The 23,685-nt window shown below is 39.9% G+C and overlaps 4 protein-coding genes across 9 annotated transcripts in view; all 4 read right to left on the bottom strand.

The window, feature by feature from the left end:
* Window positions 1–2,075, bottom strand: part of LOC127800483 (probable magnesium transporter NIPA2) — a 33,148-nt gene extending 31,073 nt beyond the window's left edge. Inside the window, exon 1 of one of the 2 annotated variants that reach the window (XM_052335107.1) lies at window positions 682–2,075. In XM_052335107.1, the coding sequence (XP_052191067.1) occupies window positions 682–1,168 (487 nt within the window). In that variant the 5' untranslated portion in view covers window positions 1,169–2,075. The remainder of the gene's footprint in view (window positions 1–681) is intronic. The other variant, XM_052335106.1, reaches the window with a different exon arrangement.
* An 838-nt stretch (window positions 2,076–2,913) lies between these two features.
* On the bottom strand, window positions 2,914–6,976 carry LOC127799086 (uncharacterized). Its single transcript, XM_052332808.1, has 5 exons — window positions 6,914–6,976; window positions 6,687–6,824; window positions 6,417–6,497; window positions 4,769–4,896; window positions 2,914–3,046 (listed from the first exon to the last, which is right to left on the bottom strand). Exons 1-5 carry the CDS (start codon window positions 6,974–6,976, stop codon window positions 2,914–2,916), a joined length of 543 nt encoding a protein of 180 aa, XP_052188768.1.
* Window positions 6,943–18,203, bottom strand: LOC127800481 (pentatricopeptide repeat-containing protein At2g33680). Of its 5 annotated transcripts, none has more exons than XM_052335100.1 (2): window positions 14,941–18,203; window positions 6,943–7,113 (listed from the first exon to the last, which is right to left on the bottom strand). In XM_052335100.1, the coding sequence occupies exons 1-2, from the start codon at window positions 17,005–17,007 to the stop codon at window positions 7,072–7,074; spliced, it is 2,109 nt and encodes a 702-aa protein (XP_052191060.1). In that variant the 5' UTR covers window positions 17,008–18,203; the 3' UTR covers window positions 6,943–7,071. The 5 variants fall into 5 exon arrangements, with proteins under 5 accessions (XP_052191060.1, XP_052191062.1, XP_052191064.1 ...); XM_052335102.1 differs by lacking the exon at window positions 6,943–7,113 and adding an exon at window positions 10,979–14,262; XM_052335104.1 differs by lacking the exon at window positions 6,943–7,113 and adding an exon at window positions 10,979–14,185.
* A 928-nt stretch (window positions 18,204–19,131) lies between these two features.
* Window positions 19,132–21,846, bottom strand: LOC127800482 (protein ECERIFERUM 26-like). Its single transcript, XM_052335105.1, has 2 exons — window positions 21,155–21,846; window positions 19,132–20,340 (listed from the first exon to the last, which is right to left on the bottom strand). The coding sequence occupies exons 1-2, from the start codon at window positions 21,608–21,610 to the stop codon at window positions 19,369–19,371; spliced, it is 1,428 nt and encodes a 475-aa protein (XP_052191065.1). The 5' UTR covers window positions 21,611–21,846; the 3' UTR covers window positions 19,132–19,368.
* Window positions 21,847–23,685: the final 1,839 nt, after the last annotated feature.

Here is a 23,685-nt window from a genome sequence, read left to right as displayed (position 1 = left end):
ACATAACGAAATACTTAAAACCATCAAAGGATTCAATGGTAGGTCCCCAAATATTAGAGTGTACAAGCTCAAACATTTTATTAGCTCTAGATAAAGATGACATAAAAGGTAGTCTTGTAGACTTTGAAAAATGACAAGTATCACAAGAAATGGATTCAATACCCACGTGGGGAAGCAATTTGGTAAGAATTTTTTTTGATGGATGTCCTAGACGTCGATGCCATAGGATATAGTCTGACAAGGAAGAAGAGAAAGCTGAAGCTTGAGCACAAAGGGTGTTTAGGAAGTTTCCTGAGATGTAGTAGAGTTCCTGTAAGAAGAATCCTTCACCAATCGTCTTCTTGGTGACGAGGTCCTGAAAAAGTACCATACGAGGAAGAAATATAGCACGACAATTAAGTGCTTGAGTGAGTTTGCTAACAAAGAGCAACTGGACTGGAAACGAAGGAACATACAAAGCTATTGAATTCACATCGTTAGGGAACAATTTAAATTTTCCTTCACCAATAAGAGGAACACCGTACCCATTGGCAACTGACACATGAGATGGAGCAGGAAATTTTTTGAAATCGAACAGATTGGTTAATTTATTGGTCATATGATCGGTGGCACCAGAATCAACAATCCAAAAATCATGCACAGTACTAAATTTCAAGACAGTTGAAAGTGCAGTTGAAATACCTTCAATATTTTCATGAGACTGATGCTGTGAGTTTGCCAAGAAACCAGCAAACTTACCAAAAAGAGCTGTGGAATTTGAGTTTCCAGAGCCTAAAAGTCCCTGATCACCCTTTTGTTGAAGATATGTAGCAAACTCATTGATAAGTGAAATTGGATTAGAGGTATAATTTACCATATCTCCCTGCAAGGTCTCGGCAACATGGGTTCTATGTTTTGGAGGTCCCTTGTCCTTGGAAAACTTCGGTTTTAGTTCTGGATGAAAAACCCAGCATCGTTCAACTAGATGTCCTAGATGATGACAGTGTTGACACTTCAAATCTGGTCGCTTGCCTTTGTAAGAGATTTCCCCTTTGGGTAGGCGATTTGCAGCATAAGCACGGGTGTCAGACAAGGTAGACTTAGGTTCCACATTCATGACTTTTTTCCTCACTTCTTCTCTCTGAATCGTGGAACAGACATACGCAAACGATGGGAGTTGTGGGGACATGAGAACGATGGGAGTTCTGGTTGACTTGCTGACAACTAGAAAATTTTGTCCTCTTCGACTCGCTTACTAAGCATAGTAGCATCAACTGTGTGGGGACGGTACACCTCAAGCTCATTCCACATTCTTTTCAGACTGCCAAGTAGTTGAACAAAGGGTTTACCAGCTTGTTGCAGGTTCACAATTGTCTCGTTGGAGTTCAAAAATTCAAGTAGAATTATTCTGTTGGCCGTACATATCACGAACTGCCGTCCATAAGTGTGAAGCAGAATCTGAATAGCTGAAAATCCCTGCAAGGTGAGAGTCCATGGAATTAAGAATCCATGATCGCACCAGCCGGTCTTTGGACAACCATGTCGCATAGTCTGGCGATGATGCATTTGGAGGAGAAACTTTATCGTCGATAAAACTAAGTTTAGATCTTCCACCAAGAGCAAGAGTTATGGCCCTTGACCAAGGAAGATAATTGAACTCATTTAGCATAACAGAGCTCAATCGTTGATTAGGATTGGATTCGAATTCTGACCCAGCAGACACACCAAAAGAACTTGTGGCTCCCGAAGAAGACGACACAGCGCCGGAAGATTGAGAATCGTTTTCTGCCATAGTTGATTGGGAAAAAATAAATCAAACAAAGCAGGACAACCGCTCTGATACCATGAAGAAAAAAGGAAGCAGATGATTCTATCTTTTTTGTATATATGATGTACAGATTACAGCCTCATTATATAGAGGAAGGATGGACTATGGAGTATCGGTTAGAGCAATGAATATCTAATTCTAAAGTTTAGGAGATGATAATGCTAATCATATAAAGATACCTATCAACAATTGATACAGAACAGATTTACAGGAACTAATTAACTGAGTTTGTTCCATAATTTTAGGACTTTCCTTCAATAAAAAGCAATTGTATAAGGGAAAGTTACAGTGAACGCCATATGTCCTTCCAATTTCCCATCAGCCCAGCCCAGCCCAGCCCAGGTAGCATTAATTTGAAACTCTACCCATTACCACTTCCAGCAAGCCCCTAAAATGAACTTCCATTTCTACATGTATTATCCTAGCTATCAGACAAAGTGATGGCACTTTTCCCCTTGCTCCCCTCTCCTCCAAAAATCCTCCAGACGTTTTATTCGTTCGAATATTTTGCTTGATAATTGAACTCCCTATAATTTGTGAATGATTGGAGCATAGATCCTTCTTCTTTTTTTTTTTTTTTAAATTTTGTTCGTTTGTGTGTGAGCGTGGGTGTGATTTCTTTTCCATCCACATGATGATCATTTTTTAGCAGTTCTAGGTAGTGGGTACCATTCGGCATATGTAAAATTAGAGGCAATAAAGTTTTGTGGAATGTGGAATATTTCATTTGAAAGAAAAAACCTTTAAAAAAAAAAAAAGACAGGGGAAGCACTATGGATGGACCAGAAGCCAGATCCAATTCATTTGCATAGCCCAAATGCTGTCCACAGCAGAGAAGCGGACTGATCGAGAAGGTATTGCTGCTAATGCATTGTAAGTTATGGAAGAAGCTACTTTATGCATGCACGTACGTACATGTTGCTTATGCATGCAAATGGGATGCGTGCACAAGTACATATTGAAATGAGAAAAATAAATAGGACCTGCTCTGTTTCCAGTGGCACCGGCTTTTTTAAGACCCCCCTTCTTGATAATAAAAGCTCGACCCAATGAAAATACTGGAAGAAATACTGGAAGAGACAGCCATAACAAGTCCATGAATATTGTCAGATGAGATTCCGCCCATTTAAGCCAAAAACCGGCGAGAAGGAGAGAGGGAGAGAGAGAGACCCGTGGGGGCGGACGGGCGGGCGGTGAAACAAATCAATGTTCCAAGCCAACTTTCTCAAATTCCAACTCCTGCAACAAACCCAAGCAAACAAGATCGAACAGTTATTATATGTAGAGAAAGGGTAAGAAACCCCCCAATTCCACATATATATTTATATATATATAGATAGAGAGAGAGAGAGAGAGAGAGAGAGAGAGAAGAATAAAAACAATGCCTTTTTCTTTCTTTGTTTTTTTTTTTGGTTTCTATTGGCTACTTGCAAAATGCTGAAGGATTGCCTGTGATATCAAGTACGACTGAGTTGCGAATTGAGATGATGTTTGGGCATATTATACTATACATGTACACACACATATATATATTTAGGCTAATAGTAAGATAGATGTTGATAGTGTTGGGTCTGGAAATTGCTCTTCGATTGTGTCTTGGTCTCGAACGAAAGAAGAAAGGGGGAGCGTTGAAGAGCAGAGAGAGAGAGAGAGAGAGAGAGGCCAAACAGCGTGTCCGTTGCATTTGGGACTCTCCAATTCCGGATGCAAGTACAACTAAAACAAACAAACACAGCCACAATTTAAGATTGTCTCCGCATCCCGCGTTACAAAGCTCCGTCTCCCTCTCTCTCTCTCTCTCTCTCTCTCTCTATGAATCAATCGGGCATTCGGCAGCAAGCAACTCTATCCCCTATCCTTCCTCCCTTTTATATTATATTAATATTACCAACCCCCCCCCGGCACCTTCTATCCATCCATCCATCCATCCATCCATCCATCTTGATGCCAGACTATCCTGGTTGTACTTCAAATTAATGGGTTAAATTGACTTTTTTCTTTTCATTTCCAAATTAGAACGACTTTTCTGTTTTGCCCAATTCACGCCTTTTCTTCAACTTATAATGAGTTTTATGTTATCTAATTAACACATAATGTAATTGTGAGTTTTAAAAGGAACAAATAATAATGATAATAATGATACTTTCTCTTTTAATACATATAATAATAACTGCAAGTCTCTCTCTCTCTCTCTCTCTGTCTGCCGTTTGAAAAGCGACGGATGGCGCCAAGTATATCACTTGAAAAGCAACTAAATACAATTCTCTCTCAAATTTACTTCCCGATGAATCATGAATGAATCGCTTTTAATAACATTGCTGCGACGGGGGTAGGAGCGGAGCTGGGCGCGCATAAATATGTAGAAATATCTTCATCGTGGACTTAGATTTGGATTTAATCGACTTAATTTCCCACTCTTTCATAATTTTGGTAACAAAGCAATTAAGCAACCAACCAAAATCTTCTCTACCAAATTTAATTTCCACAACATATCACACGCTTTGTTAGGATATATTGCAGTGTCAGCAAGCAGAGGCAGGAATAGTTGGATCAAGTTAATGCAATGATCAAAACAAGAAGAAGAAGAAGAAGACGAAGACGAAGACGAATGCTAAGCACTGTAAGTCTGTAACTGTAACCAGACTTTGCATTACATAATTAGAAATATTATTGTAAATGATATACATATATATATATATATCAGTATATGCTGCTCATCGACAATGGATGCCCACCAAATAACTTGAGAGATGGATCTCAAAAACCTACGGACTTACGCGGAGCTCCGTCAGCAGCTGGTCATACATTTTGCTGCAAAAATAAGACATCACACCCGCATAACTTATATATATATATATAGTCGATTGAACAATAATATAATATTAATATTAATATCCCTGTATATATATATATATATTATATAATAAAATTGAAGCTAAGCTAGCGGTAGGGAGGACATACAGTTTCACATAATAGTAGCAAAAATCAGCCAAGATAAACGTATGAATGATTTCTGATATAAAAGCCATCAGCACCCATAACGAACCGTATCCAACCAAAAATAGAAACTTCCCCCCTGTCTGGTAAACCTGCATGGAAAATTAATTATTAATTCACTAATAGTGGATGCTTTAATCATTAATAACAAACTAGCTACTAACCATCGGTGTACTTAATAATAATAATAATAATAATAATAATATATTATTGTTATTGTTGTTATTATTATTACTAGTTTATCCCTGTGTAACGCACGGAAGTTCATATATATTGAATTTATTTAAAATTGACAATCTCACAATCATAAATTTCATCTACAGATTTCAAGAACTACACATTTTTTCATAAACTAATAATTAATTTAACATATGATAAATATAAATAGATTATATAAAATAATAAATAATATGACAACATATAATTTATATAAATTAGTAACATAAATAATAAAACATAAAAAATTTCAAAAGAAATATGACAACATATGATAAATATAAATAGCCTATACAAAATATTAATTTTGTCAAAATAACTTAAATGATTTATTTAAAATAATTCAATTTTGCTTAAATAACTAATTTAACATAACCTACAAACTAATTATTTTTCAAAATTAAGTAATAACATAAATATATATAAGATTTGTACTTTTTTTGTATGAAATTAATTAAGGGTTTTAGAGTTTTGAGTAGTGGCTTTATTGAGAGAGAATGAGAGGTAAATTATGAGAAATAAAATAAATAATTTAATTTAATTTTTTTAAAAAATATACTTGGCAGTCGGTATTTAGCGATATTACTTAATATCTCAAGATTCCTCCCGATTTAAAAAAGTCTTTTTTTTTTGTAATTTATTTTAATTAAAATTTTATGTTAATATTTAAAAATTAATAATATGAATTAGATCTTGCCTCTTCATATATCTGCATGCTTACATATTCTTCAAATACTATTCAACCATAAATAAAACTATTTATAGGTATCAAGAACTACACGTTTTTCATAAATCTATACTTAATTAATGATTTATAAAAATTTAATTTTGGGTAAGTAAAAAAAAAATATATATATAATAAAATATCGAAATAGAAAGTGAAAATGGGCGAGAAAAAAAATTGACGGCTGTTTTATTATAATATATATATATATATATATATAGATTATTATTATTATTAATGCATTTATCCTCCTGAAAGGCGATCCTGCGACTACCCCATAATGAAAGCCAAGCCATCAGCACCTATATATAAAGAACCGTATCCAACCAATCATGTATTCTTCAGAGGGAAACACACCGTTTGGAGGACAGGTACACGTTCTATATATGGAGACTTGATCAGGAAGATATGTATCCCTCATGGAACCACTATATGAACATGCATAAAAATTTAATTAGCCCTGCCTGGCTTATAATCTGTATCTTCTTGTATCAGATTGAGATTCATCCATTAAATAATTAATGAATTATTTAATGGATTGAATGAAACACATTCAATATCTAGGAGCAGTTAGCTTTTCTGTAAATACAGAAATTCAGAATTTTCAAATAATTAAACAGTATATATAAGAAATATAAGCATAACTGTATATGAGCAATAGATGGAACTCACCATAACGATCCAGAATGCAAAGCCCAAGAATCTTGCAACACCAATTGCAAAAACATAATGTGCTGTAATTGGCTCAAACATCTGAAAACACAACATTTGCAGAAAAGAGAATGGATCACAACTTTTCATGTGTTAACTAGCACGTGCATATGTCAAATGCATGCCTGTATATATATGGTAAGAAGTAATGTGTACTTATAGCAATAACGATGTATGTGTGTGTGTATATATATATACACAGAGAGAGAGAGAGAGAGAGAGAGAGAGAACCTTCTCATTTTGCATCAGACGAAGCTGAGGCAACATTGAGAGTGCTTTCAAATACACGCTGAAAGCCCAAAGCCTGCTTATTAGTGTATGCTCACTGTTAGGAGCAATTAATAAGGCAAGGACTGCCGCTGGCACCAGCTGCATGCATCATTAGGACCAGACAAGTCAAGCATATTAAGGTGATGTCGATTTTCCTAATTGTTGAATTATATGCCCTGCGTGCATACCGTATAACGTGCTGACAAGTTGTCTTGCTCCTTGGCACAAGTTGACTTCAATCTGAACCGCATCAAAAAAATAACCCAAGCAGTGGAAATAAGGCCAGCAATGGCAAGCACAGTATGTTCACGGTGTGCAATGACACATGTACCAGGTATTCTGGTGGCTAGGAACAATGCTGTAAGTTCTTGACTTCTAAGTGAAAGGCCTGAATGGTATATATCAAATTAAGCACACTTACATTAGAAAAGTTATGTATACGCGCGCGCGCACACATGCACAAGCTAATTTTCTGAAATAAACAAATCACAGAGATGATATGGTTATAAGCTCTATTTATGCAATAATTAAATCACTTGCTACATATTGAATAAATAACAAATCTTAAAGTGACTCTGGAGCTTCCATGCTTCATCATAAAAATCTGCATTTCTGAAAATGAAGTCAATAGAATTAAAACCACATCAGTTTTAGAAAATTCTTTTTCCGTCTCACTAGAGAGGAGCATTTTAGAAAATTCTCAAAAAAAAAAAAATGACAATATTCAAAACCAAATATCCAAAGAAATAATGACAATTAAACTTTGAAATCCCTATCATGAATCTCTAAAGCACAAAAAAATCAGCACACGATTTGAACATATAATTAAATGAAGATGTATTTACCAGCACATGTCTTGGTTTTGACAAGCTTGTGTATGAGAACCATGATCCCTAAACCTTGGATTGCTTCAGAAACAATAAACAAGTTGGTGTGATCTTCTACCAAGAGGTTTACGGCAACCAAACAACAGAGGAGAGACAGAGCAGCTACGCTGATTTTTACATTCCTCGGTTGTTTCTGGACGCATTTGATCAGTATGTTTAGATTCAAGCTGCTCTTCTTTCCCATGGCTTCGGTCTTGTTTTGTGTAAGGTTTTCTCTTGGATCTTTTTCTTTAAATTAGAGTTTGAGAGTGCATGTATGGATTCATGAAGAAAATGACACAAGGAAGAAGACTGGCCAAAAAATATCCCTTGATGAAAGACATTAACATAATTTCTGGTTGTAAAAGAGCCTTTGTTTAAGTAACTGATTGTTTAAGTAACTGATCAGAGAAAAAGGAAGTTAAGGAAGAGACATATATGCGCAAGACAAGAAACTGACAATTAATATGGAAATTAACTTATGAGAAAAGGTATATGTTACTTTAACAGATTTGGATTGGACAACTTATTATCTCAATTTATTTCTAGAATTTAATTTCTCTTTTAAGTCGAGGGATTTGAATAAATACTAAATACATCATCAAAGTAAATGCATAACAAAATTGATGATGGTATTTGAGACCGACCACCATGTGCCGCCTTGACAATTGAACCTCGGGAGTGGAGTTTCGAAATTGGCAATGTCGGACCTCAGGGATACAACCTGCAAGACAATGGAGTGACGGGGCTAGGATCTTCCGGGGTGGACTCCGACACTCAAATCAGTAGAGTAAATGCGAGTAGTAATAAATGTAAGAGCTAAAGAGCTTGTTATACCTGGTGAGAACCTCTGCCTTTTATAGTCAAGTCCGTTATAGGGTATCCAAGATAAAACCCGAGATGGACGGGCAGACTCTTGAGGACCCCAGTCAAGCTGGAACGAGTCTTGCGGTCCGGCCCGGCCCGAATTTTTCAGACGCCGCTCCGGATTATGGGCTTGCCAAGTGTTAGTCTCTCGAATGGGGGAGGGGGGGTATTCTTATAATATAGGTATTGCCATATCACTTGCCCCCCACTTCTTGAACTAAGCTAAAAATCATGTTGGGTCGAGAAGTAGTTTAATTTTTTAGGCTATTTGACAGTAGATTTTTTTCGAGATGCATATGAGTGTTTTTAAGCATGAGATTAATGTTTAACAGCCTCATTTATTACCTTAAAATTATAAGGGGTGTTAGGTTGGAGGGAAGCATTCATTACCTCGCAATTACAAGGGGTGTTTGGGTGAAGGGAAGCATTCATTACCTCACAATTATAAGGGGTGTTTGGTTGGAGGGCTTGGATCCCTCTATATAAGCCCTAAGGTCCCACCCTCAATTATTATTTCAAGACAAGTTCCCAACTTTTGAGATTAGTCTTTCCCTCCCCTTCTTTGGTTTTCTTTTTATTTCTTCCTTTGCTTTTTTTTTTTTTTTTTATATTGTTTTGTTTGTTTGTTTTTTAATAATTTTTTCACCTTCTTCCTCAGCCAGGCAGACCTCTACTGGCCGAGCTCGGCTCTGCCAGATCTCGGCCATGGCTGAGGTCGGCCTCGCCAGATCTTAGCGAGGCTAAGCCCGGCCATAACTGACTTGGCCGGGCTCAGCCCTTGGTGCCTGGCTGAGCTCAGCCATGGCCGAGGCCAATTTCGGCCTCGGCTGGGGTCGACCGTGGCCGATTCCCCTTGGCGCCCTTCCATTGCTGCTTTTCCTTCTTTCTTTTTTTTTACATATAAATATATATATATATTGAGGTTGGCCATAGCCGACCCCTTAGGGCTTTGTTGCCCCTTTTTCTCCCCTTTTTTTTTATATATAAATATATCTATATTTTTTCCCCTCTGCTTGGCCGAGGGCGGCCTGGCCGAGCTCAGCTCTACCAGGGGCCAAGCTTGGCTTTGCCAGATCTCGACCATGGTCGGGCTCAGCTTGGCCCTTGGCTTTGCCAAATCTCGGCCATGGTCGGGCTCAGCCTCGCCAAGATCTGGCAGAGCTGAGCTCGGCCAGGTAGAGGTCTGCCTGGTCGAGGGAAAAAATATAGATATATTTATATATAAAAAAAAGGGGAAAAAAAAGGAAATGGGGGCAACAAAGCCCCAAGGGGTCGGCTATGGCCGACCTCGATATATATATATTTATATGTAAAAAAAAAAAAGGAGAAGCAGCAATGGAAGGGTGCCAAGGGGAATCGGCCACGATCAACCCCAGCCGAGGCCGAAACTGGCCTCGGCCATGGCCGAGCTCAGCCATGGTCGGGCAAACCTCGCCAAATCTTGGCGAGGTCGACCTTGGCCATGGCCGAGATCTGGCAGAGTCGAGCTCGACCCTTGGCAGAGCTCGGCTAGGCCGCTCTCGGTCTGGTTGGCCGAGGAAGAAGATGAAAAAATTATTAAAAAACAAACAAAACAATATAAAAAAAAAAAAAAAGCAAAGGAAGAAACAAAAAGAAAACCAAAGAAGAAGGGAGGGAAAGACTAACCTCAAAAGTTGGGAGCTTGCCTTGAAATAATAATTGAGGGTGGGACCTTAGGGCTTATATAGAGGGATCCAAGCCCTCCAACCAAACACCCCTTATAATTGTGAGGTAATGAATGCCTCCCTTTAGCCAAACACCCCTTGTAATTGCGAGGTAATGAATGCTTTCCTCCAACCAAACACCCCTTGTAATTGCGAGGTAATGAATGCTTCCCTCCAACCAAACACCCCTTATAATTTTAAGGTAATAAATGAGGCTGTTAAACATTAATCTCATGCTTAAAAACACTCCTATGCATCTCGGGAAAAATCTACAGTCAAATAGCCTAAAAAATTAAACTACTTCTCGACCCAACATGATTTTCAGCTTAGTTCAAGGAGTGGGGGGCAAGTGATGTGGCAATACCTATATTACAAGAATACCCCCTCCCCCCGCGCTAGTAGTCTTGCTCACCACGTGGATTGCCCGAGAGACTAACACTTGGCAAGCCCACAATCCGGAGCGGAGTCCGAAAAATCTGGGCTGGACCGCGAGACTCGTTCCAGCTTGACTGGGGTCCTCGAGAGTCATGCCCGCCCATCTCGGGTTTTATCTTGGATACCCCATAACGGACTTGACTATAAAAGGTAGAGGTCCTCACCAGGTATAACAAGCTCTTTAGCTCTTACATTTATTACTACTCGTATTTACTCTACTGATTTGAGCGTCGAAGTCCACCCATCTCCTAACCCCGTCACTTCGTTGTCTTGCAGATTGTATCCCCAAGGTCCGACAATGCCAAGTTCGAAACTCCACTCCCGAGGTCCAATTGTCAAGGCGGCACATGGTGGTCGGTCTCAAATACCATCATCAATTTTTTTTATGTATTTACTTTGATGATGTATTTAGAATTTATTCAAATCCCTCAACTTAAAAGAGAAATTAAATTCTAGAAATAAATTGAGATAATAAGTTGGCCAATGCAAATCTGTTAAAGTAACATATACCTTTTCTCATAAGTTAATTTCCATATTAATTGTCAGTTTCTTGTCATGGGCATATATGTCTCTTCCTTAACTTCTTTTTTCTCTGATCAGTTACTTAAACAAAGGCTCTTTTACAATCAGAAATTATGTTAATGTCTTTCATCAAGGGATATTTTTGGGCCAGTCTTCTTCCTTGTGTCATTTTCTTCATGAATCCATACATGCACTCTCAAACTCTAATTTAAGGAAAAAGATCCAAGAGAAAACCTTACACAAAACAAGACCAAAGCCATGGGAAAGAAGAGCAGCTTGAATCTAAACATACTGATCAAATGCGTCTAGAAACAACCGAGGAATATAAAAATCAATGTAGCTGCTCTATCTCTCCTCTGTTGTCTGGTTGCCATAAACCTCTTGATAGAAGATCACACCAACTTGTTTATTGTTTTTGAAGCAATCCAAGGTTTAGGGATCATGGTTCTCATACACAAGCTTGTCAAAACCAAGACATGTGCTGGTAAATACACTTTCATTTAATTATATGTTCAAATCATGTGCTGACTTTTTTGTGCTTTAGAGATTCATGATAGGGATTTCAAAGTTTAATTGTCATTATTTCTTTGGATATTTAGTTTTGAATATTGTCATTTTTTTTTTTTGAGAATTTTCTAAAATGCTCCTCTCTAGTGATACGGCAAAAGAATTTTCTGAAACTGATGTGGTTTCAATTCTATTGCCTTCATTTTCAGAAATGCAAATTTTTATGATGAAGCATGGAAGCTCCAGAGTCACTTTAAGATTTGTTATTTATTCAATATGTAGCAAGTGATTTAATTATTGCATACATAAAGCTTATAACCATATCACCTCTGTGATTTGTTTATTTTAGAAAATTAGCTTGTGCATGTGTGTGCGCGTCATATACATAACTTTTCTTGTCGGGCTGCTCATCCCTCTTGACCCTCATTATTTCTTTAGTGTTGATGTACTTGTTAGCCCGAGTAAGGATTTTTGTGAAGGTACGAGGCAGGGTCTTGGCCAAGGACTGAGCAAACGGCCTAACCCTCAAACCATTATGGAAGGCCACAATTGCAATTTGCTGATCGAACTTGTCGATGCTCAAAGCTTCCTCATTAAATCTGGCCACAAAATCCCTTAGAGACTCACATTGGTTTTGCTTGATGTTAACCAGAGCCATAGAAAACTTTCCGTGACGCATCAGAGGAGCATAATGGGCTAGGAAACAGGTCCCTAGCTCTCCCCAGCTGTTAATGGAACGATGGGGAAGGTAAGAGTACCAAGTCTGGACATGACCTCCCAAAGTGGTCGAAAAGGCCCAGCACTACATAGCATCTGACCTCGATTGCACCAGCATGTGAGAAGAGAAAAGCTCTACATGATCACAGGGGTCTATGCCTTCGACATAGAGCTTGATGGATGAGATACGAAACCTCTCCGGAGGAGCCTTTGCCATGATGCTCTTACTCAGGGGTTGGTTAGAACCGAAGTGGGGCAACTTTTCCTTTCCCTTCTTGAGTCACTAAACTTATCTCTTCAGAAAACGTAACCGCCTCTCCTGCGAGATCCGTCATTCTCGCAAGGGTGAAAAAGTAGATCCTTCCGCCTCAGAGGGATGGATTTCTTAACCCGACTGGCAGGATTGACGAGGCTCCCGAGTAGGATGAGGTGACTGGTGCTCCTCCCGCTAAGAGAGCACTTGCGGACGACGTTGTTCACTCTGGTGTAGATAGCCAGTTAACAACTCAGTTAACTGCTAGACCTGATTTTCCAGCCTGGTGAGTCGGTCCTTTGGCATTGGATTGGCAGGAAGCGGTGGATTCTCTTCTTGCGCCGGGGCCTCTAGATTGGCACCAGCCTGGCTACAAGTCACGTCTCTTCGAGGAGCCATTCGGTTAGCAAGGAGTAAAAATCGTTGACACATGTGGGAAAGCCAAGATTTGAGGTGAGGAGTGGAAGTTTGAAGCGCGAGGCATGGAAAGAAGAGGTTAGCGAGTATGGACGTCAGCCCCACGTTGGGCGCCAAATGATGATGGTATTTGAGACCGACCACCATGTGCCGCCTCGACGATTGGACCTTGGGAGTGGAGCTTCAAACTTGGCGATGTCAAACCTCGAGGATACAACCTAGAAGACAACAGAGTGACGGGGCTTGAATCCCTCGGGGTGGACTCCGACACTCAAATCAGTAGAGCAAATACGAGTAGTAATAAATGTAAAAGCTGGAGAGCTTGTCATACCTGGTGAGGACCTTTGCCTTTTATAGTCAGGTTCGTTATGGGGTACCCAAGATAAAATTCGAGATAGGTGGGCATGACTCCCGATGACCCTCGTCAAGCTGGAACGGGTCTTGCAGTCCGGCCCGAATTTTTCGGACTCCACTCTAGATTGTGGGCTTGCCACGTGTCAATCTCTTGGGTAATCCACGTGATGAATGAGACTGCTAACACGTGGGGGTATTCTTATAATTTAAGTATTACCACATCAAAAATCATGCATGAGTATGTACCAAAGAATCATGCAAGGAGGCCCCTCCGTAAATCATTCACTAAAAAGTTTTTAATGGCCCAAGTGAGCAATCTTAAGTGGGTTAAGTGCATTCCAAATAGTCACATAAGTAATGTTTACCATATTAGAGATGATACTTGTTGGTTGGTTGTTTAGAAAAGAAGTTTTAGAACATGTGTAATTTTTTGAAAATTGTACATTTAAGTAGTGAAGTTTCCAAATTTTTAGGCTGACTTATTTCAATACTATATATGGATAGATATATTAAATTTTTTTGTTGGTTTTGAAAAGGGAAATGCTAGCTATATACAAATTAAATCACTACCTTATTTGATAAAGAATCAGAATATCTATGGTACTGTGGCAAATCAACTCCAAAACACTACATTGGCTTCCCTATAATTCATGAATGAAACAAAAACACCTTTGTATTTGATCAAAAGCAAAGACAAGAATTTTGATGGCATGAAACAATAATCAAGTATTGAACTTGCAAGGGTTCAGAGCTACATATATGCCAGAGTCAAGAACCAAAATTTTACAAGCCAGGATAAACTGAGCTGGTCCTCTGTTCTCTTCAAAAGTACAGCTTCTAAGTTGAACATGGACATATTAGAAAAGCTAAATCAGCACCGCTTCTCACTTAAGCAAGCAGTCATAATATATATGCTGAAACAAAAGTAAGAAAAAAATTGCATGAAGTGAGATAGAAAGGAGGATAACTAATAGCAACTAGGATGCAAGAAAAACTTCTGCCCCTAATGCTAATTCCCCAACTCCAAACTAGCTCTAGGGTCAGAGAGATCAGTTTTTACCTTAACACTAATTTTCTGCACCCGTCTACCTCTGTTCATGGTTGGATAAATATAATGCCCCCAATATCTTCAAGCCTCTGATATCATACATTCATGCTCCTAAACACATTCACCAGTTTCAAACCTTTGCTCAACTAAATACAGGACCAGACTCATAACCAGGTGAAGTGCCCCTTTTATCCACTGTTATATCAAAAACATCTCCTTCTAAGTTAAGAAACCTACCAGTACACTAAGGTGGCACAGTTTCCCATGGGAGGTACAGTCAATCTCTAATGACAAAACATGTATTTTGTTGACTTTTTGTATTTGGAAAAATCCAACAGGCCACAGAAACATACATACTAAAGAAGTAGAACTATGAAAATCGAATAACTCTGTTACTGTTGATTAACTCGCCAATGTGAATAGAATGGAGTTGTTTGCCACTAACATATCCCTGTTCATGTTTCTAACCCTCGAAATCAGCAGAAAGTAAACCAGAAGAAGGTTGGTAATCCTCATCCTTCATTAGCTTAAATAATCTTTGTACCTTTGAACGTACTTCTTTAATTTGTGGATGCATCTGGTCTCCAACAACAAACACGTGAACCTGAGTCTTCAGCTCAATCCAGCTACATCCGGGCTCCTTATTCACCCCTCTAAGATTCATCATCCTTCTGATCCGTTCCACATCGTCTCTCCTGCCCAATGCTGTATAGATGCTACAAAGCAACACATAAGCAGATGATTCTAGTGAACCCAATTCCATTAATTTTTCTCCTGCATAGGCTCCCAAATCATAATTACGATAGTTACGGCAAGCACTTAACAAGATACGCCACAAACACTGGCCATGACCAGTAGGTGTTGATTCAATAAGTTCTTTTGCTTCGTCAAGCCTTCCAGCACGGCTCAGTATGTCAACCATGCATGCATAATGCTCAACTCTTGGCAGTATACCAAACTCATTGTACATCATCCTGAAATAAACCCAGCCTCTCTCTACCAACCCCATATGGCTACAAGCAGAGAGAACATTAATGAAAGTAACGTAGTCTGGCTTTGTCCCCTCAAACAGCATCTCCTCAAAAAGTTCAAGAGCTTCATTGCCATGTCCATTTTGATGAAGCGCAGATATCATTGAATTCCATGTGACTACATCCCTCACAAGCATCCTCCTGAAGATTATGTTTCCATCTTCAAAGCTCCCACATTTTCCATACATAGTTGAGAGAGCACTTCCAGTTGGAACTTCAATATTAAACCCATACTTAATGATACAAGCATGGATTTGCTTTCCTTGCTGCAAAGCAGCAAGGTTTGAACAGGCTTTTGTGACACTGACTATTGTCAACTCATTGGGCAATAAACCTTTATTTTGCATTTGACAGAACAAATTCAGAGCTTCTTCACTCTCCCCATTTTGTACATACCCACCAATCATGGAGGTCCACAAAACAATATCAGGCTGTTCTAAACAGCCAAAACCCTTCCGAGCATCCACTAGGTAACCACATTTTGCATACATGTCAACCAGAGCTGTCATGATATAAATTTGAGATTCAAATCCCACTTTTATCACATAAGCATGGACCTGCTTTGCTTCTCCTGCAGTGCCAAGGTCAGAACATGCATTCAGGACTCCCACAAGGGTGAACTCACTAGGCATCATCCCAGAAACATGCATCTTCGAAAAAAGTTCCAATGCCTCGTCAGAATTTCCACAATGTGCAAAACCAGTGATCATTGCCGACCAGGTAACAGCATTCTTATCGCTCAACAACTCAAATGTCTGGAGGGCATCATCTAAGCCCCCACATTTTGCATACATAGTTACAAGAGCATTTCCAACGGATACAATGGATATCAACCCGTTTTTAACAGCAAGACAATGAAGTTGCTTCCCATTTTGAATGAGCTCAGGCAATGTGAAGGCACTAAGGACACTGGTCAACACAAACTCGTTCACACCCTCCTTTGCTGAACCCATCATCAATTTAAAGAGCCCTAGAGTTTCTGGAGTAAGCCGCTGTATAGCATACCCAGAAATCATTGCAGCCCATGAAACTGAATTTCTTTCTGGCATTCTATCAAACAATTTGCGAGCATCAGACACGAGACCCAGTTTGGAATACATGTTTAGCAGGGAACTACCAACAAACACATCTCCAGAACTTGCAGTTTTGATGGCAAGCACATGAGCCTGCTGTCCAGCACCCAGAGGGTCTGGCAAGCTTGGCACAGCAGTGAAAACGCCAGCAAAAGTGTGGGCATTTGGGAGTGTGTTGCTTTCTGCGCTCAACATGCGCTTGAATAGCTCCATGATGGAGGAGGAAGCTGTGGGATCACCAACTTGAGAGTAACCGTTGATGAGGCAGTTCCATGAGACCACGTCTTTGTGCTGTATCTCCTCGAAAACGAGCTTGGCGTCGGCCAAGTGTTTGCACTTGGCGTATAAGTTGACGAGGCTGTTGGCAATGTAAATGCAAGAAGAGGAACCGGCTTGGGTGATGTGGGCATGTAAGGCTCGGCCTTTTCGGAGGTTTCTTTGCCGGGTGTAATCCAGAAGGGCGATGAAGAGAGAGCGAGAGTGAGAGGGAATTGCTAGTACTGTCATTACTCATTAACAACAAACTCTGGGCGTGCACTCTCAGTTGCTAAATTAAGTACGCATTCCTTGTCTCATTATTTTAATCACTCTTAACTGTCTCATTTGCATGCAGTTGGTGAGGAAAAGTTGTTGAGAATTTTCCTTTTCGGTAAGGATCAGTTCATCTTCAGACCTGTGAAAATTGATCTTTGCTGGCAGAGAAAACGAAAAAGAATAGGCCTAATAACACGAACATGCCCTCAACCTGGATAAGAATGAGTAAATTTATCCCTTACCCTTTGACTCACTCAACTTGTGAGTAAAATATTCAATGTTACCGCTCTAAAGCATCTATTTAACTGTAAAAGAAAGGCTGGCTGTTCACAAATACAATCTCCAGAAGAAGAATAGCCGTTCACTTCACAAATACAACCTCCAAAGAAAGAATATACAGCCACCGGAAAATTCATTTAATTGAGGTTCGGAAACAAAGTTGATGTCATGAGAAAAGACGAAAGAAAGGAAGGAATAAACCCTTTTTCACAGAATATCTTAGAAGAAGCCTACCCAATAATCAAGCCACATCTCTAGCGTAATGATAGCGATAGAGCAAGAGGAAAAGTAAAAGAACAAAGAAATAAATAAAAAGATAGCAGCTTAGCAAAGAAAACGTAGGCGATCAATGAATTGTGCGAACTAGATGGTTCTGAACCAACAAAGAAAAATCTATGATAAAGCCATGAACTGAGGAGCCCATTATGCAGTAACTATGACAGGGCATGTAATGTAACCAGAGTGTAAGAGATTCAAGAAAACTCTGAATATCAGAAAAAGGCAGAAATCGTTTTCAGTGAAATTCGTACAAGGGATGGTGTTTCTCGGAACATTTTGATCTCTTTTATATATACATTTCAAGGGAAGGGAGGATGTTGAGGAAATTGCTGGTTACGTACTTCAACAAGGTGGGAGGACGCGGAGAGAAGAGAGCGGGAAAAGAGGTCAGAGGATGAGAGCGCCGAAGTGGGTTTCTCCGTTTCAGAGAGAGAGAGAGAGGCATCACTTCATCAGACAACTGAATTAGCTAGCTAGGAGCACAGGAAGTTACCTTTTTTGAGGGACGGGACGACGCCAAGGAAACTGTGAGAGAGAGCAAGGGAGACGGCCCTCGGCCGAGTGAGGTTAGAAGGTTTTCCCGATGGATGGAAAGAGAGGTTTTGATTGAACTTGCGATGAATCTTAATTAGATTATTATTATTATTATTATTATTATTATTATTTGCATCACGCATCGAGATATTTTGCGATTTAAAGATAATCTGTCTGTGTTTTAGAATTTAATTTAATATTTTTCCACTCCAACACCAACAGGATATATGGTTTTAGAATTCTTTTACCTTAACCTTAAAGACCACCCCCTCCCTCCCGGGTGAAGAAGTTGAAGTGCAACATTTTAAGCAAGGGTTACTGAACCCATTAAGTGTAGTTGTATTCCCTATTAGGATGGCACTAAGAAAGGATTTACATAATCCTTTATAGGCGCAATTTATTATGATTTTTTTTCACTCATTTCTCTTTCTTTTTTCTTTCTTTCCTCGCTCGCCTCGTCCTTGCCTGCCTGCTCTTGCCACTGCAACCTCACCATCTCCTTGTTGTTGCCTTACCACCTCATTATTGTCGCATTTCACCGTCTTTTGTCGCTCACCTCTTGCCTTCACCTGTTCTGGCAGTCGCCTCGCCTTTGCTATCTTATTGCCTCATCGTCTCTCGTCACTCGCTTCTTGCCCTCATCTGTTCTTGTCACCATCTTGTCTCCTCTTGTTGCTACAATTTTACTATCTTGTCGTTGCTTATCTTTGCTGCCTCTCATCGCTTGTCTCTATTGCCTTGTCTCTATCGCCTCACCGTTGCATCCTCTTGCAACCGGGGATCACCCAAAATAACTAAGGATATAATGGGTGATGAGGGGGAGAGAGAGAGAGAGAGACGTAGAGGAAAGAGAGAGTTTTGAATGAGTTTAGGTTATTTATTATAGGGGCAAATGGGTGATTTTATGTAATTCTCTTTTTATGCATACAGCATTATCCCTCGCTATAAGATCTAAAGTTAATTTTGAATTTTTATGATGAATTTGTCACATTAAATGTGGTTGGATTTGATTAAAAATGTACTTCAAATTGACTAAAAGTAGCAAACAGTACACCCTCGATGGTATTTGTCATTGTTCGACAAGACAAATGATATGATCCGATCCGATCCGATCCCCCAAGAAGGAACGAACACGCGGAAGCAGAGCTGAAACTTACATCATTCATTATTCACTGATTTCAGGTGGCCGGACTGAACCGGAGACCTGGCTGGAGTTAGTCTTGATAATTAAGAAGAAGCCATTCAAAATAATTCTGTTAACAAATCGGATTTGAGATCCACAACTTCAGTGTCTGGCATGATTAAGGTGACAACCTTCCCTTTCCCCTTTCCAATTCCGCCGCCGGCGCCTGTTTCTTGGGGCCCTGGAAGCACCAGAACGGCTCCTTGGTCTCCCACGCCATCTATGCTGTAAGTTGCATAAACAGGCCTTTGGCCTTTCAGTTCCAGCCCATACAGATCGGCTTCCTCCAGATCCACAAACGTCAGGTTTGCTCCGTAAACAACGAAATCACCCAATCCTCCTTCTCGCTCCATTGCTTCTTCGATCTTGCTTCGCTCGTCCTCAAGACTTTCTTCACCTATCATCATCATCAACAACTCCGCCAGCTGCTTTGGTTTCGCTTCCGCTATGGAAACATCCTCATCCGCCTTGACTACGCCTATCCCTTGAGCGTTGCTCAAAATCACCACGCCGCCGCCGCCGCCACCATTTTCATTTTGACGACGACCACGACTATTTTTGCAAATCGTGACGACCTTGGGCTCCTCCGCCACATCCCCATCCTTCCTCCTTGTCCTAGTTTTGGCCACACATTTCCAAATAACAGCGCAGAGGGCTTCAAAGAATGGAATTCGATCGCCGCCGCCGACCTTGGACTGCAACTGCTCCATCTGTGCGGCCGTGAGGTGCAGAGAAAATGCTTCCATTTTGGCGCGGGTATTGTTATTATGATTGGGACATATCCAGTGGTCTCCGACTGGGCCGACGCGCTTCACTGAGAGGGGATCCGTGGGCGGGCTAGGGCACCTACTAATGTCAATCCCAGCGCGCGATTGGGGTTGGGGTTGGGCTTTGACAGGGCGGGGGGGCAGCTGATGGCCTGCCATGACTCGGCCCAATGCGTTCATGAAATCTGCCGCGGAGAATGCATCTCCAAGAACGTGGGCCCAACTCAGGCCCACAGCAACTCCACCACATTTGAACCATGTAAACTGCACAGACAAACAAACCCACAAATTAAGAAAGAGGGCAATGCTTGTAGTAACAAGTCTACCTAGTTTAGTCTAACCTAGATGTCTCTAGGTAGTTGGGGGTTCGGAGTGTTTTTAATATATAGATGGTGATGTAGGTAGATTGATTATATGTGAAGGGGCAGGGGGTACGTACGTACTGCAGTCTGCAGAGAGTACAGTTGTGAGTAAAATAATTATAAACTTTATTAAATACGTATATACAGATAGATGAAATTGATGACATAACATATATGTCCATACTTTTTAAACTAACTAGCTAGCTGGGCATAACTGATGGTCGTCTCCTCTGATCATGTCATGTGTACATCTGTAGTGCCAGTATTCATACTTTTAATAATTTCTTCTAACTATAAACCGCAAACAACATTTATTTTATACTCCATCGATCGATCATGGGACATATATATACAAACACGAGTACTGTACTCTAGGCCTCCAGGGGCTAGGGTGGGTGATCTGGAGCTAATTACTTAAATTTACCCCTACCTAGCTACATCAGCATATCCAACTTAAACAACACACATCCGTCAATCACCACCTTCCACGTGGTGATACTGATATATATGCAGCTGAGCTAGCTTCTGAATATGCAAGATTCATTAATTATTTAATCTAATTAAGAGGAAAACAAATCAAGGCAGCTTATATATAATAGTTATATGTAGTTAATTATCCCGAGAGCCTTGGAAATTAATTAGGGTCCATGCATGGCATTGGCAGGGCCGGGAGTGGTTAGTTAGTTAGTTAATGTTAATATAAAACATTGAATTACCTGTAAAAGAACAGGAGGAGAAAACTGAATCTCAGGACCGATGACTTGGTTGGAAACAAGGAGGTTGTGAAGGGAATGATCGTGGAGATGATTGAGGAGGAGGGGTTGGAGGCATTCGTCGAGAGTGTAGGGGGAGTGGGCCTCGATGAAGCGGGCACCACAGTCGTTGCACTTGATGAAGGGGCGGCCGCCGGGCCCGCCAGAGTGGGAGTCGTGGGGGCGGCGGAAGCGGCCACAGGTAGCGGAAAAATGGTTGAACCAGGTGAACATGGGCTCCTTGATGTTCAGGACGGACAATCCCTCCAAAGCTTCCCGCCTGAAATAGTAAACAGCCCTCAGGTAGTGAAGCTTCATGGCCAGGTCCATGTTGTTGAGCTCCTGCACCACGTCTTGCCCCGTAACCCTTCCTGGTCCAACCGAGGACAGTTTCACTCCATAGATTACGCTTTCTACCATCTTCTACGTACGTACCTTGCTGTTTTGTTATGTATAAGTATATATTCAAACTTTTTAGTTTTGGTGGAGTAACTGGCTAGCTACTAGCTAGTCTTGGACGAACGATCGGCGTACCGGATGGGAGTATGGAGAGAGAGAGAGCGTGTGTGTGTGTGTGTGTGTTTGTTTGGGAGGGGGGAGATGGGGGATCGATCTGAGTGTGCGGTAGCTAGTTAGATAATTATCTCCTGCAATTGCTTATATGTGTATATATAATTAAAGAACGGAATTAATGGAGGTAACTAGCTAGGGAGAGAGAGAGAGGGGGGAGGGTAGGTGGGTACGGTTGGTGGGAGACTTAAAGAGAGATGGATGCGTGTAACAATTGCGTAGGGTGGAGTAGTTGTCCTCTTGCAGGAGCATTGAATTATGGTTTAGTAATTTGCTCCTCTATACATGATCTGTATATATACATATACATATATATATATATATATACACGCGCGCGCACACACACGTAGGATAATGCTATTCAGCCACCCTCAATGCCACCCACGATATATCACAATATATTGACACAAAAAAATTGCGATAGATCACAATAAAAAGAGCAGCACATTTCAATAACAAAATTTTAATTTCTCCCCTCCCCCTCTCTCTCTCTTTCTTTCTGTGCTGAAATCAGCTCATTGTCATAACTTTCTCTCTCTCCGCCATCCCTTTTTCCCCTTCCGACTATCCCTCTCTCTTTCTTTTCTCCGTGCAACTCGATCGGGCCTCCAATGTCCTAAAGATTCGTTCTTGTCGTATCTCTCCTTTCGCATCCAACAACCATCTCTCTCTCTTTCTCGCCCGTGCGAACAAGCCTCCTCCATTGCCGCAACTTCGACGTCTATCTCTCCCTCACCAAGTATGATCTGTGTCCCTACTTCATTCTCTCTCAAGAACTCTGTAAATCATTGATTTTGTAAAATTCAATCGTTTGGTCTTGAATCCAAACGTATTTTCACTGTGAAAATAGCTTTGATCTACAATGAGGTAAGTTTTTTAGTTTTATCAATAGTGATTTTCAACACACATCTATGATATATACGTATATACACACGATTATGGTTTGGTCGAAAGTTTAAACTTAGATCTACGGAGATTCGACCATTGAATCTTGTTGATTTTTGGGTATGTTGATAGGTGGGGATAAGGGTGTCGGACGATTGCATTTGATTGCCGAAAACCACCGGCTACGATGGTTGCTGGCGATTGGCACAATATGTTTTTCTATTGTGGACGAAAATTAAAAATCAAATCTATAAAAATTCAACCTTTAAATCTGGTCTGCTTTTGTGTATGTTGATCCCCTTGACTTGGTGTTTCTAATGATAGGCTCCGATAGTAAGAATCCCTGGCCAACGGTGGTTGCTGGCGGCTGCTAGTGGCGACGGTTGTGACCAGTTGTTTTACGCATATGTATACATATATATAATCATGTATGTATTTCCTTTCTTTTGCTTTAATTTTTTTTGTTAACTTTATGATTTTTTTTATGGTGATGATGATGATAATTTGAGTTTTTGAAACAGAAATTAAAAAACGTGATTTGTTTTGAGTTGTAAAAGAATTTGATTTGTTTTTTTTATTTTGTTTTGTATATATTTAGATATCCAAAAAAAAATTTGAGGTTTTATTCGTTGAGGAGGAGAAGAGTTGGCCTTATGTGAGAAGGCCGAGGAACAAAATTCACCCATTGGCGAATGTCGCGGTGAAGGGCTAAAGATGATATTGAGGGAGACAGATTACAAGACAATATGCTAAGAGACATAATTTATCTATTATATTTTTGTGTAATTTTTTATGTTATATTTTAATATATTTAAAAATACAAATTTAATGTATTATTTAATCATTTTAGTTTGTTTAGTTTTATTTATTTATTGTATATATTAAAAATAATTTAAACATGATTTTGTTCCTAATAAGTAACACGATTTTGTTCATTTATTAATTTGAATGAATTAAAGAACATCACTGATAAAGCATGATGATAGAGATGGAAATGGGTTTCTAATAAATTTTAATTAACTCTATTTAATACAAAAATG

The sequence above is a fragment of the Diospyros lotus genome, chromosome 4, assembly GCF_014633365.1.
Source record: "Diospyros lotus cultivar Yz01 chromosome 4, ASM1463336v1, whole genome shotgun sequence".
NCBI classification, from domain to species: domain Eukaryota; kingdom Viridiplantae; phylum Streptophyta; class Magnoliopsida; order Ericales; family Ebenaceae; genus Diospyros; species Diospyros lotus.
The sequence above is the reverse complement of the archived record's forward strand: the minus strand, read 5'-3'. Positions and strand labels throughout refer to the sequence as shown.

Coding starts and splice junctions, on each gene's coding strand:
- LOC127800481 (XM_052335099.1), bottom strand. CDS start 17,007: ATGACAGTACTAGCAATTCCCTCTCACTCTCGCTCTCTCTTCATCGCC.
- LOC127800482 (XM_052335105.1), bottom strand. CDS start 21,610: ATGGTAGAAAGCGTAATCTATGGAGTGAAACTGTCCTCGGTTGGACCA. Junction 20,341..21,154: donor CTCCTCCTGTTCTTTTACAG/GTAATTCAATGT, acceptor TTGTCTGTGCAG/TTTACATGGTTCAAATGTGG.
- LOC127799086 (XM_052332808.1), bottom strand. CDS start 6,976: ATGCGGTTCAGATTGAAGTCAACTTGTGCCAAGGAGCAAGACAACTTG. Junction 6,825..6,913: donor ACTTGTCAGCACGTTATACG/GTATGCACGCAG, acceptor TGATGCATGCAG/CTGGTGCCAGCGGCAGTCCT. Junction 3,047..4,768: donor TGCTACTATTATGTGAAACT/GTATGTCCTCCC, acceptor GGTTTGTTGCAG/GAGTTGGAATTTGAGAAAGT.